The 14,570-nt window shown below is 46.8% G+C and overlaps 1 protein-coding gene across 3 annotated transcripts in view; it reads right to left on the bottom strand.

Annotated features, from left to right (window-relative positions):
* The window catches only part of RASGRP1 (RAS guanyl releasing protein 1), a 74,584-nt gene extending 67,264 nt beyond the window's left edge, over positions 1 to 7,320 (bottom strand). For all 3 annotated transcript variants that reach the window (XM_068964659.1, XM_068964660.1, XM_068964661.1), the window contains exons 1-2: positions 7,286 to 7,320; positions 2,865 to 3,049 (exon numbers count right to left, since the gene is read on the bottom strand). In XM_068964659.1, coding sequence (XP_068820760.1) covers positions 2,865 to 3,049; positions 7,286 to 7,320 — 220 coding nt within the window. The remainder of the gene's footprint in view (positions 1 to 2,864; positions 3,050 to 7,285) is intronic.
* Between the last annotated feature and the right edge of the window lie 7,250 nt (positions 7,321 to 14,570).

The raw sequence follows: 14,570 nt of genomic DNA, 5'->3' as shown, positions 1-14,570 counted from the left end.
AATAAGAAGACTTCTAAACTCACGAAGAAAAACTAAGCCAGACTGTTTTATTCTAAAGCAAAACTCTTCTGTACTAATCAGAGAAAATAACCAGTAAGATGTCTCAAAAAAATTTAAAAAAATTAACCTCGCTCATTACTATTCTCTGATCATCTCCGAGGAGACCTACAAAGGCAGAAGTGACACGGCTGGCTGCCTGTCGCTGTCCTGCTTGAATCCCCAGCTCCACCCCCCTCCAGCTCCACACCCCTCCTCCACTGGACAACTCAACTGAAAACCAAAGTCAAAATCACAGACGAAAGTGCGGGCTCCCATTCCCTCCAGACATAGGGTGTCTTTTCTTTTCTGCCTCTTTCATGTAAATTCTGTGGCAGGAAGCCCTTCAGGACATCACATGCAAAGCCTTGCCTTGAGATGGCTCCTTCCTGCCTCCCGCAGCATTCTCACAGTCCTGATCAGAGATTTGAACAGAGAGTGGCTGCTCTCCCCAATATGTGTCCTCATCCCTAGAGTGAACTTACTCCAAGTCTTCATGGTTTATCGAGTTTATTCTTCCTACGTGCCTTAGCTTATCACTGCCCTGTCTTTTGCATATTCCCCACCCCCCCCTCCTTAATAGTGCATTTCTCAGGAATTCTAAGCTTGAATAATGGAAAAGGGGTTCGGTCACTGTAATTCCTCTCATGCAACAGCCAGTCAGGTGCAATTAGGGGCTTAATTAGGGACTATCTATGCTTCATGATAATGGTCAAAAGACCATTAGACTCAACGGGGTTTTTATACCTTTGGGATTTTAAGGTACTTTTCAGTTCAATATAACCCAGGAAACAAAGTATCTTTAGCCCTCTTAGGGTTCATTCATTGAGGGGATGGGTTAGGCTTGCTTATTCTGCAGGGGTTCAGAATCCCTCCTGTATTTTTCAGGTTGACGGCTGGACAATTTGAAGGTTAGAAAAACAGCCCTGAACCCAGAGGGCAACTGCATGACTGGCACAGGAGGAAGAAAGACGGCAGGATTGTTGGGTCCTATTTCCTCAACAGTGAAATGCAAAGAGGATAAAAATGCTTATTCATGAAATAGTCAGTGCCCTGCCAAAGACCGATAAATAAGACGACCATGACTGTGTGAGCAGCTTTGCAGCTTATGAGCTGGGAACCAGGTGAAAGTCAAGTGCCTGATGAACAATGGCTCATCACCGCCATGCTTCCCCCCACCCCGCTGGCTTCTAGTTTATGTCCTTGTATGGCTATTTTCCAAAGAGGTTAAATAGAAAACCATTTATTTTGCTCCTGAATTCATCTTTAGCTGAAAGACTAAAGTATAAATAAATAACAATTCAATTAAAATTTAATGCTGAATTAGTAAAAAAAAAAAAAAAATGCTCATTCTTTTCCAAGTTAAAAAGTCTAAAACAAAAAAGCAGTGATTCTCGAAGTGAGGTTCTTGGATCAACTGCAGCAGCATCACCTGGGAAACTGATAGAACAGCAAGTTCTTGGGCCCCACCTTGGACCTTTGCGAACAGCCAGTCTGGGGGTGGGGCCCAGCAATCTGGGTTACCACAAAAACCACCGCATGATTTCACAGGAATATTTGAGAACCGCTACTTTAAATCAATGTTGGAATCATGGAGACTATTCAATTAAAGGAGAATCCCCAAAACGCCCAGTTTTCCTAAGTCTACAAATAAGGTCTGACCGAGCACTACACAGATCCAGTGAAAGTCGCGGAGTCGTGCCTGACTCTTTGTGACCCCATGGACTATACAGTCCGTGGAATTCTCCAGGCCAGAATACTGGAGTGGGTAGCCTTTTCCTCCTCTAGGGGATCTTCCCAACCCAGGGATCGAACCCAGGTGTCCCACATTGCAGGTGGATTCTTTACCAGCTGAGCCACAAGGGAACACAGATCCAGCCAATGAATAAATCCTTCATTCTAACAATCCCGTAGTCATGCTACCTGGGATTCTATCAAGCGCCTGGAATCTGATCAAGTCTTCCAGAACACCTGGAAGGTGCCAGGGTGGGGTGGTCTGGGGCTTCTGAGCTGAGCCACACAAGCTCATCGGCTTCCCAGTGAGAGACAGGTCCCAAAGGAGCAGAGTGGGTACCAGTGATAATGGAACTCTATGAATTTTCCATCATTCCTTTATCAGGGAGGGGAACAAATGTTTAGTGCTTTTCCATCACTATTTCACATATACAATCAAAAGAGCGTGCCTACAATTTTTTTTTTTCAAATAGGGCATCTTTGCCGATAACCCTTGTCAGCTGCGCTAAGCTGCTCACCCCTCACGGTGTGTCGGGTGACGACAGAGGGCGGCATCCAGATAACTCCCTGCTAACACGTCTGACAGCTCCTTTCACAGATCCCCAGTCTTCGATCGCACTGCTCATTTGCCAGTAGCTTCCAGGCACAGTTTGGCCTTACTCAGTCCTTTCCTACTCCGCCACAACCACCCTTCGAGACTGTGAGGGGAATTATTCAGACTTTGCCATCCAATGATCCAAACTGCTGTCTGGTAACAGCGTTTGCTAGTCTTTGTGTGCCCCCAAGAACAGAAAAGTGCCAGATGCACCACTGCATTTTATGATATTTTTCATCACGAGAAAAACCTCCATCCTGAGAAGACTGGAAACACAAACTCTCCTCACTAACTTTTCTCGCTTTAAATCGCACCTCTCATCACGACCTATTACACCCACACAGTCATGTGCCACAGGCACTGTCTCCAACATTTCAGAGGCTCGAAAGCTATTTTTAAACCCCAAATGCAATGTAGGTTGCTATTCTATAAAACACTTTTTAAGGAAGAACAAAGTAAAAGAGCCCCATTTATGCATGTGGGCAGTTTGCCAACTCACCAAAAGATTGAACACAGCTGTCGATGAGATCGTCCAGGCTGGCTCCTTTGGCGAAATGTCCCAGAGGCACCATCATTCGGAACTGGGTGATCTGGGCCAGGCCGGGATGGGAGGGAAGGGGGCTGCTGGCGGGTTTCGCCTCTAGTCTCCCTTTAGGGGCTGCTCTGCAGCCATGAGATGGTTTCCTAGGGAAAGAGAAGAGGCAAGGAATGAGGGCAGAGCAGCCAGGGGACAGACCACACTGACAGCTCCGCACTCTGTAGGCAGACAGAGCAGAAAAGGAGATAAAACAATTAATCCCGGGAGTTGGGCTGATAAGACATACCCCTCCCACTTGGTAAAGGCACCAAGTGGACTGGTTGGCTGTTAAAGGGATATCTCCCAAGTAAATAGCAAGGTGAGATTTCAGGGCTGCAAGCAGGGCTCTTCAGCCTGAGACTGGGGTTGCGTTGGCCTGCTTTCTCCAGTTCTTGAAGGGGAGAGGCAGATGCAAGACAGTCCTGGCAGGTTTTAGCTCCGAGCAATAAATTTTCATTTTAGCCCAGAGACCACTGACTTGGGTCTTCAGAATTGTTTCAGTTTGGTCCCATCTTCAGCTAAATTCATCCATCTTGAGCAATACCAGTTATTGTCGAAAGTCAGGTGGCCTCAAAAACATGTTTAAGGATGTGGGGAGGAGAAGACAAAGACTGAGGACCTGTGTGCAGGGGGTGAGGGTTATGGAGGTGGTGTTTAGATAATAAGCTAAATCTTGGTGGGTTCTAAGATTCTGTTTTTCATTATTGATAGTCATTGAGTCATTTTTATCATTAAACATCATTCTATCAGTCCTTACTGATTATAAGAGCTTTATTCCAGATGTGAATGCAAAAGGACAAGTCTGAATCTGGAAACGGCTTAGTAGCCCAATAGGTCAGCTTCATCCACTTTCACTTAGCTTCATCTTTGGTCATGAGTTAAAGTCAAGTTGTTGCAAAATATCAATAGGTTAACTGAGCATTTATTTTTTCTTCCATTAAAAAATAAACATAACATACACAGAGACATATCTATCATCTCTAAAGGTTTACTAACGATAGGTATTGTTGCTCCTTTGAGCATATTCTCCCCTTCCTACTGTGCCTCTGGCTATCATGTTTATTACCAGAGAAATATACCTTAGATCCATAACTTCAATTACACATATTTGATAAACATATGATGGCATCAATTAATCAATAAGTACTTATTCTATGAGTAACACACATGTGACAGACCAGAGAGGACCCGTGAGACAGTCTGTGAAGGTACTCTGCAAACTATAAAACACACTCATTATATGTTAGTTGTTGTTGTAGTATGAAGGTCATCTGCAAGTTCCTTAATACAAAAATCTAGCTGGAGAATGAGAACCAGACCAAGAAAAGATAGCTCTACAAATCTTAAATAACTGGCCCGTGAATGTCAAGGGCAAGAAGTGTGATGTTCTCAGAGGAGGGAAACCAGTTCCAGGTGGAATGTTGGGGAAAGCTGTAACTGACAAGATGTAATGTCACCCAGAAGGGGCTGAAGAAGTACTTGGCTCAAAATAAAATATGGACATACACGTGGATTTGGTGAAGCCACCCTGTTAAAAGACAATGGGACCACTTACTGCACAGCCAGACTGTGGAGGGAACACCAGCCCCTTCGAGTTCCTTTTCAAAGTAGCTCCGGAACACTGGTCTGGCATTGGCTGCTGCCACCTGATATGACCTAGGATGGGCTCAGTGAAGTCCAGTCAGAAACTGGCTCTTAGGATCTGCTAGCCCAAGGCAGTGATTGCTGAAAGATCAAGTTGGTATTATAGGACTTGATCAAGTTTCTGGCCACTGCTGATTTTCACCCAGGCCCTGTGATGGCCCCAAGATCAGATCAGTATCTGAAAATGAAAGGAAACAGTAATGGCCACCGGAACGAGTACCTCTGATAGCAGCAGGCTCTGTGAGGGAGATTTACATAGTCTTCAAAGCTTACAGCCAAGATGTTATCTCCATTTCATGATTTGAAACTGAGTCTAAAAGAGGCTAAGTGACACAGACAAGGCTGTATAACTCATATGTACTAGATCTGGGACTTGTACTTGGCACCTCTCTGATTCTGTTTAATAAATATTTACTGTGCCTGGAACTGTGCATCTTTCACTATTTCAGAATTAGCAAAAAGCTGGATAGCCCCTCCGAGGTCATTCTCCCAGCCCTTCAACCATGCCTGTGGAAGTCCAGGCTTGGAAGGACAATGGGATGGGGCACCAGTGCCGAGCCAGGTAGAAGCTAGGCCTCCTCTGCCCATGTCATGCTCTCTTCCTACCGCAGAAGCAGTGATGATCGTAAACTTGGCACTGGTTATCCACTGTTGGGATGAGTCAGCTTTTAGCCTTAGCTGCTGTCTGTTCACCTTTAAGACCTCCTCCCAAGGCAGAGTTGGGAAAGATGAAAAGAAAGTCCTTCTGGTTAGAAGTCGTTTTTTTTTTTTTTAATCTCATACGCCTTCCACATTCTCTTAAGCTCAGAGAGATGAGGCCACGGCAATGAGGCTGTCTCCATATGCAGCTCTTCGCACTAGGACTGGGAGGTGGCTGTCCACCTCTGTCTCTCGACTGGCCAATCCAGGGAAAATTCCATTTTCTCCCTCAGTTGATAGCATCAACCATTCAGGACTCTGAAGACTGCCCTGACTCTAATCTGAGTAATGTTTCCCAGTGTCACCTGAAGGGGAAACCACTTTGGTCCAGGAGGTGATTCTCAAAGGTAGATGCTTTTACCAGAACTAGGAGGGGCTGGTAACATTTACCCAAAACGAAGGGAGTATTTAGGGAGGAGGAAGGAAAAAGGAAGGTGAGAGATGCAGATGGCAGAGAGGCTGCCGAGACTCAGAGGGCTTGGGCAGGAGAAACCAGGGAGAAGAGAAACTGCTAAAACCCAGGCAGCATTCAGAGAGGCCGGGAAGATGAGAAGTATGTGCACCATAAATTAGGAAACTGGGCAGTTTTGTTGTGCTGTCTCTTGACTGGCTGCTTTGTGACAGACCTTCAAATTGTTCTGTCTTTTCTCGTGAAATGGCTATACATAAGAATTTATAAACCACTTTCTTTTAGGCAGGTCTAAGGGTGTTTTTCCAATTCATAGAACCAACAGCCTCTAGTCTGTAAACGCTCATGTATTTTTAAAGGATGGTAGGCAAATGTTTCCTCACCAGCTTAACAACAAAAGGCCGGAGAGAAACAACTTGTAAGTGTTCCCTAAGGCTACAGCTGGTTAAGGCCCTATCTAGCTTGCGGAAGGGGATTTTCAAAACTCTGAACTGATTCAGGTGCAATCCTCTCCAGCCTCAGGTACCTCAGTGGAGGTCACAATTTAGGGCTGAACTTTTTATGAAATTCAGCCCAGAAGAGTGAGAGAAGAAACAGACACAGAGAACGAAGGGAAACTCCCACAGTTTTCTTTAGTGAAAGATGGCTTTTATTGGCTTCTAGTGAGGATGTCTTCCCGTCCTGTCCCCTCCCTCCTCCCATAATACAGGCTGAAGTTAATTGACCGGAGCCCCCTCCTCTCAATCCCAGGCAGAAACAGCGCTGGCCCTTCACGGGCAGGGCGGGGGAGGGCATAAGGGGCCGAGAGGTCCCCCTTTTAGTTCCAGGAGGTCCAGCAGGGCAACGCTTCCTGCTGGACGGGGCATGTCAGGTGCAACAGGGTCTGCGTGGATGGCGGTGGGAAGAGCCCAGCTCGCCCGGCCCTATGCTGAGCTCAGGCAGCCGTCCGGTTCTGGCCCTTTGGGGAACAAACTCAAAGTTGCCCGGCCCTTCCGGGCCTCTTTACCCTGCCAACAGATTTTGACTCACGGTCACTTTTCCGTCATTTTCTGTCACCCCAAGTCCCTCCTGAAACATGTCCCTAGGATCACGGTGGGTGAGGGGAGTGTAGGTTTCCCCCCAAACGGTTGCGTGCCTCGCCGACCCCTGCGCGCTGACGGCAAACGCAGTTGTCTTTCCAGACATCCGCGGAGCCGGACGGACCGCCAGGTGGCGCTGCCGGGGCCGCGGCAGGTGCGCGGGGCGCGGAAAGTCCGCGAGTGGGAGTCGCATGGGCGCAGCGCCGAGGGGCCCCGGATCCAGTCGCTTACCGCGATTCCAGGTCTCGCCGGATCAACTCAGGGCGCGCGTCCGCACAACCGGGCACCCTCCCCAGCCCGTCGGGCGAGATGCGCTGGGCCACCCGGGCGCGTCCGTCCCTCGAGCCCGTCGGCCCTGGACTAACCCGAGACCCCGGGAGGCCGCCGCCCTCCGCACCTCGGGCCCGCAGCTTCCTATAGGAGATGGCGCCGTGCCAGCCATCCGGCGAGGTCCCGGGGTCGTGCGCGCCGTGTCCCCCGCCCCAAGAAAGGAAACAGGCGCGCCTACTCACCGTGGAGCTTCTCTCGCTTTGCCCAGGGTGCCCATGGCCGCAGCCGCGCTCCCCGAGCCACCTCACCCAGCGCGGCCGGACTGGCTCGGCGGGGCGCGGCGCATCGCCGCAGTCACCGCCGCCGCCGCCGCCTGCCAAGCTCCTCCGCCCCGGGTCTTCTCGTCTGGGCCGCCCACCCGCCGCTCTCCCAGCTGGGCGAGCCCGACCGCGGCGCACCGCAGCACAAACTTTGTGTGAGCGCGCCCCCTCGCCCTCCTCCCTGCGCGCGCGCACACTCTGCCGCACCACCACCTGACAAGCGCTGATGGTTATCGCCGAGGAAATGCGTGGCGCTCTTCAGCTCTTCCCCGAAACCTGCCCTCACTACTCCGTAGTCCCCGGAGGCCTGCGCCTCCCTCCACTCTCGCCTTTTGCTCCCCGTGCCTGCATGGGCCCGGGGCTGAAGTCGGAAGCGGAGCTGGAGGGGCGAGGAGGCTCAGGTGCCCTGGCTCCCACCCGGCCCGCGCCAGGAGTTCGGGTGGGAGCCGGAGGAAATTGGCCTCGCGCGGTGGCTCTCAGGGCAATCCCCACCTCCTTCGCCTTCCCGAATTTCAGTCCAGGCTCCCGAAGACCCCGTATCCCCTTGCCAGCCTCTCTTGTATACATCGGAGCGCAGAGTCGAGGGTGGGGTAAGAAACGAAAACAAAGTTGTGGGTCCGCCTTAGCCTGTGCTTTTGAGTATCATCTTGTTAGTAATTAGCAACTGGGCTGGAGATACTTGTTCTGCACCCCGAGGTACACTCCAGATGCGATCCATATCAGGGGAGACTCAGCTGCGCGGCCTCTGTTGGGTATGGGACTGAAGGGCGCAGAGCTGCGGAGGAGTGGGAGAACTTTCTGACGGCAAATCTGATCACGAATGGTGAAAAGATAGTGATGACAACAGCAAATGTTGACTGAGTACCTTGTGCTTAACTGCTTTCATTTACACCGTGTCCCCCAAATACCCAGAGGTCACTGTTTTAAAGATGAAAAATATTAATATGCTTCCCATCATACAACTAGTACACACCAGAGAGAACCACGACCTGTATTGAGATCTGGCTGACTCCCTGTAGTGGCTGCGGGACTGTCCTAATAACATACCCATTATCACGGTCACATGCCTTAACTCCAGCCTCTTTAGTAAGTTCCTTCCCAGCCATGATGTTCTGGACCTTAAAGCCTCATATGTATATGCCACCTTATCCTAAAAAGGAAATTCAAGATAGCTTACAAAGTTGCGTAATTCACCAAAAGAAGTGTATGAAATGACATGAAATGTGAAATTAAAGTACATAAAATAGAGACAGAAATGAAAGGTTGCTGATCTTTTGTTTTTTAAAATGCAACTCATAGAACAAGTGGGACCAAAGACTTTTCTCCTGGATTTTGAGTAGTCATGCTCAAAAAGGAGGCCTTGTCTAAAGTTCAATTTCTGTCAAAAAACTGACAGAAATGCAAGACAAAAACAAAACAAAAACAACTGCTCATGAGACCAACTCTTCTGATGCTGAGACCAAAAAGAAGTTTGAGAATGCTCATGAACATTGGGTAACAGACCGAAGTTCTCAGTCACAGCTGTATACACAACTGAAGAATATTTGGATGCTTAATATTAAACTATGACACTCTTCCAGACTTACACTGAATATGCATATGTATATACACTAAGATGATAAACACACACCTTTATATGAATGCATAATTATATGAAAATATGTTTAAATAGACAGACTACTGGGTGTATGCACATAATACTGAGCACAATTTCAGGCAGTTGCATACAGCTACATGCCCGCAGTTCATTATGTAATAAGTACAGAAATGATTAGCTATTAGTTCACTCAAGAAACGAGTCTTGCTGAGTTTTCTAAAGAAAGAGGCCTGCATCTGCCTAGGAAGTTGCTTTTTCTCAGGCTTCCTAAGAGCTGTGCATTCTGCCTGCACCTGACTAGGTTTCTGGGCCCAGCTGAACTCTTTGAAGGGGCTTTCTGGTTGTTCCTACTTGAGCAATTTGTCTTTTCCAAACACCTTAAAAATCGGATGTTAGCTCTATCTCTTTATTCATCTTCAGCCATGTGGTTAGTCTCCCTGGTCCTGTCTGAGGTGCCTCTGACCTCAGGAACAAAGCACTCCTTCTTTACTTATGTTCTCTTATCCTTTTTTCTGCTTCTCTAAACAACCCTCTGATGGGCAGTAGTCAATGTCTCTGTAACAGCTGAGAAAGTTTGGGGCCCACTGTCATCTTCTGCTTACCCTTTGGGTAAGGTCATTGCTTGGGATCCTTTCTCTGATATTCTTTCTTCTCCCAACCAGAGGCTCTTCAATGATATCCCTGGACCTTTTGCTCAGCTTTTTGTATCTGAGAAGCCTCTGCCACTAAAAATGCCTGCTCTCGTCAGATTTTCTAAATGACCCACTACTCAAATTAGATTTTTTTTTTTTCCAAATTAGGTGTTTTCAATTTCTTCTGACTTCAGCAGGACCCAAATGACTCCTGAGTCTGGATATCTAACCTTGATATCTAACATCCCAAAACATGTTTCCAACTGGTCGCCTCCTTGAATCGTCCCTCAAGGTTTCCTCTCCATCTCCACCCCCACATGTCTTGGTCCCAGTTATCTCTAAACCTGAACATGTGTCCTAGCTTCATAAATGGCCTTCCTAGGCCATGGCACCGCACTCCAGTACTCTTGCCTGGAAAACCCCATGGACGGAGCAGCCTGGTGGGGTCGCGAAGAGTCGGACACGACTGAGCGAATTCACGTTCACTTTTCCCTTTCATGCACTGGAGAAGGAAATGGCAACCCACTCCAGTGTTCTTGTCTGGAGAATCCCAGGGACGGGAGAGCCTGGTGGGCTGCCGTCTCTGGGGTTGCAGAGAGTCGGACATGACTGAAGTGACTTAGCAGCAGTTCTCTAATCCTTTTTTCCTGTTTTCAGAACTACCTGATCATGTCATTTCTTTGTTTCCAAACTGCTGAGGAATTCTCCGGTTGCCTACAGAATAAAAGACAAAGTTCTTAACGTTGCTCACCTTCACAACTAACCAAACCTGTTCTGCCTGGCAGGTACCTGACCTCTTAGGTCATGACCTGGTCACTGCCGTCCTTGCAAGCCTCAGTGCTTTTGCTCCTGTTACTTGCTCCCACCTGTCATCTCTTTTCATCTAGATGCACAAAGGCACAGTTATACCAAACTCATATCAAACTGGCAATTCGACCTATAGAACACACACAGGGCTGCTTCCCAGGGGCAGAGGGATTAAAAACCCACCTTGCAGAATCTGCCTGATGACTGGTTAGGCTTGGAGAAGCTATTGTCTGCCAGAGCTTCCACTATGTGGTCTAACATTTTTTCCATCCGTTTGAGATACGTTCACTGGTTCCCTACTGAAGTGTCAATGCTTGGCATTGAGAATCTGAAGGAGACCAGGACAGACAAGACCCTTGTTCACATGATCTTACACGTCTAATAAATAGACAGTATCCAAGTCCAAGTATGCCATGATGTTACATCCTGATTTCCAGAAGCTGCCCCTGCAGTCGGGTTACCCCTGCCCTCATGGGACACCATGGGCAATTGAGGTGCCCACATGCATCAGTGAAGACAGAGCCGCCATTTACAGGTGGCTCAGACGGTAAAGCGTCTGTCTGCAATGCTGGAGACCCGGGTTCAATCCCTGGGTCGGGAAGATCCGCTGGAGAAGGAAATGGCACCCCACTCCAGTACTATTGCCTGGAAAATCCCATGGACAGAGGAGCCTGGTAGGCTACAGTCCATGGGGTTGCAAAGAGTCGGACACGACTGAGCGACTTTAGTCAAATCCATCAAGCACTACAGGAGAGTGAAGAGAGATGGAGACGGAAAAGGAGGGAGGGGATGTGGCACCACCATTTCCTCCTTTGCTGGGTTGCGCTTCTGTTTCTGAGTTGGGAAAATTGGCCTCAGTATTTTATTATTGCGACTGGCTGCCCTGCAGGGAACACTGCATTCCTGTCGCTGCTCACCTTGACTAAAGCTAGAGAAACTGTCCATGTGAGAAGGAGCTTCATGTGCTACGGGCCTGTAGTTTGGCGCCTTGCGGTTGGACTCCCGCATGATTCTTTGTCCTCAGCATCTTCTTGTGGGTGCAGCCCATGGTTTTCTGAAAGTCTCTCCATCCACGGGCCAGCTCTTCTGGAGAGCATTCTATCTTCCTCAGGTACCCCCAGGATTCTCCGTAGGGAGTTTGATGAATGTCATGTAAATGATATTTTCAGATAAATCACCCCATACCTAGACTCTGCGCATATCCACTTTTGTTTTCAGCTGAAGGATGCTGCTTGTCTTTGTTGAAGTCCCTTCCCAGAGGCCCAAGCTCCCTTACAAGTCATATTTCTTTACATCATGGAGCCCATATTTTTCATTTGATTTTGGAATTGTTTCAGGATATTAACAAACAAATAGAGATATATGTTGTCTCATGGATTTTGCTCTTAGGGGGATGGGGGTCCCTGGAAAACTTTGAACAGAGGAGGGAAGGGATCCAAATTGTGCTTTACTGGGTCTGGCTGCTGAATTCCAAAGTGACTCATGGGAAGTAAGGGCAGGAGGTTCTCTGTGGAAGGGACCTTCATAATTTTCAGCTTCTGGGTCTGCCCAGTTGGTGGCTGTCAAACAGTTTTTAGTATTACTCCGTGGTGAGAAGTGTAATATCACATTTTACACTCTGTGACTCAGATGTACATTTGTGCTATGCGTCAAACTGAAACACAAGTTGTGTGAAACACGATGCTTTCAAAAATTTTTTAAATGGTATTAAAAAACAAATGCAGATCAGGACCCCTAACATTGATCCATCAGTCGGATGGGATCATATTATACAAAATGCAGTTCCAAGGCTTCCTCTCATGATAATAATACATCTCAATAGTTATCTCTGGGAAAGGGGAACTAGGTGACTCTGAGTAGGGGGACTGTTGCTTTCCATTGTTTCCCCTTCTGTAACTTTTATTTTTGTATTGTGTGCAAGCATCTAATCCATCAATAAATCCTATTTTGAATCATTCTGGCATAGAATTTCTTGCTTTCTGATGCTGGCCCAAATGGCTAAAAAAAAAAAAAAAAAAAAATGCAGAGGCTGAGACCAGGAAAGGTAACTTGTCAGTGAAACTGATTTGTTCAAGTTAATATATATATATATCAAAGAGTATGTTTTCCACAAATACTTGGGAGGCAGAATAGCACAGCAGTTCAAAGTGTGAGCTCTGGAGTTAGACTGGTTTTGAATTTCAGTCCTCATGCTTCCTTTGCAAGTTAACTTTTCTAGCCTCAGTTTCCATACCTGTAAAAATGGGTACAAACAAGCCCTGCCTATGCAATTTTGCTAATGATTACATGACACGGTTCATGCCTGGCAAGGACTGACCACTGTGGACACATTGATGTTTTTAGTGCCTGGTTACAGGGACATGAGGTGAATGTTTCAGTAACCTAGTGTTTTGCCACATTGAAGGGATACCTGCCCTCGTCTCGGTTGATGGGGAGCCGACTTCTCAAAGGAAGTGAGGTGTGGGTTAAGATATAAAGGATGAGATGAATAGTGAACCAAAGAGAAGTGAGGAGCGAGAAGAGGTGAGGCGAGGCTGGTGTTTCAGAGACAAGGAAGATGCAGAGGTTAGGAAGAAGCAGAGCCTAGGGCTTTGCTCTAACTAAACACAGGAACTTACTCTGATTCTCTCCCACTCCCTGCCGATACATAAATAAGGCTCTCAAGTCTGACAATCTCACTGCCTTTGCAGAAATTGAGAGGTTTCTCATCTTGAAGAATCCCCTGTGAGCTCCTTGAATCCCTCGCTCCACTTTCGATGTGATTCAATTAAGGCTACTTCCCAAGTTTGCCTTTGGTTGCTTGAGCTGAGCACCACTGCAGAGGGCTGAGTTAATTACCATTCAACACTGAGCTTCTTTTCAAATGGCTGCCCTGCAATCAGAACAGCAACAGTTGAAAAGCTAAAACTAGTTTAGTAATGCAACTGCTATTTTTAAAATCCCTATTGTGCACCCAGCACCACCCTAGCACTAATACTACTTAATCACTTAACACCTACAAAGACACAGGTAAAAGCTTGAAAAAAAAAAAAAAGTTAATAGAAAGATTCGAATGGCCTGGACCAACCAAAGGATGTGGTTTTCTGAATACAAAAACTGTTTAATATGCATTCAAAAAAGTGCTGTGATAAGCATAGTATTGAAATGAAAACTCCTGAGTATTAATAAAGACACTTTGCATGTGAGCAATGGAGAAAATAATTGTAAATTAATATAGGTGGGTGCTTCTCATTCTCACACTGGGATCATCAGCAGACACGTGCTTAGTCCTTAAGGGTCTAGAAGACTTTTTTCCCTTTAAAAGGGGTCATATTTAAGAAATAGTAAAGTAGGCTGCTTCACACACCACTTACATTTTTACCAATTGATCTGACAGTGTTGGTTACCCCAGCACACTCCTCTATGCCAAAGCCTAGTTTTCCATCCCACATGGGGTGTTGTGTCTTTTTATTCAGTTGGAATCTTTGTTGTGGGAATAGAGAGTGAAACTCTCATAGGCAGATAACACGTCTAGGAAAGTATAAATTGGGATGGAATAGTCTGGCTTGCCTGACTCTGACATTACCTCTGGATGTAGAGTTATGAAGTGAGCCCAGCTAAAGAAGAGTGTGACTTCATCTTGTAGGCAGACTTAACCCCTGTATCCCCTGGCTAAAGAGATGGTGTTTCACAAATAATCAAGTCACACCCAAGAGAGCAACATAAAATTAGAAGTGCATTGGTTAAAAAACAAAGGTGAAGGCTTACATTTCCTCCAAGTATTGATCAAGATTGATCTGCCACCGTGTCTAATTGGCAACAGACTCAAACACTTTAGTTGAAGTAATTTCTTGGCATTCGTTCAACTGAAAGCCAAAATTTACTGTAAAAGGAAACTATCTTTTTATTTTGTGTTGTTTTGTTTCTGCACCTTACATCAAACTGAGAAAACTTCCCTCTGAACTGTGTGTGCAGCTGGGGGAGTCAGCCTGGTGGCTTCATAAGTATAAATAGAGACCTAACTGTCAACCAAGGCAGTCAACCAAGTGTTCAGCTTAATTGATTTCTAAACTAAATCAATCAGTGAAAAAGATTGCCATATGTTGTGATAAATCCAATCAGTGCCCATTTATGTGTGATTTTCAAGTCCCCAGAAATGAGGTTTTGCTTCCTGAGGAAGGTTACCTCATGC

Source organism: Capricornis sumatraensis, chromosome 2 (assembly GCF_032405125.1).
Source record: "Capricornis sumatraensis isolate serow.1 chromosome 2, serow.2, whole genome shotgun sequence".
Lineage (NCBI taxonomy): Eukaryota > Metazoa > Chordata > Mammalia > Artiodactyla > Bovidae > Capricornis > Capricornis sumatraensis.
Note: the sequence above shows the minus strand (reverse complement) of the source record. Positions and strands in the feature narration are given on the sequence as shown.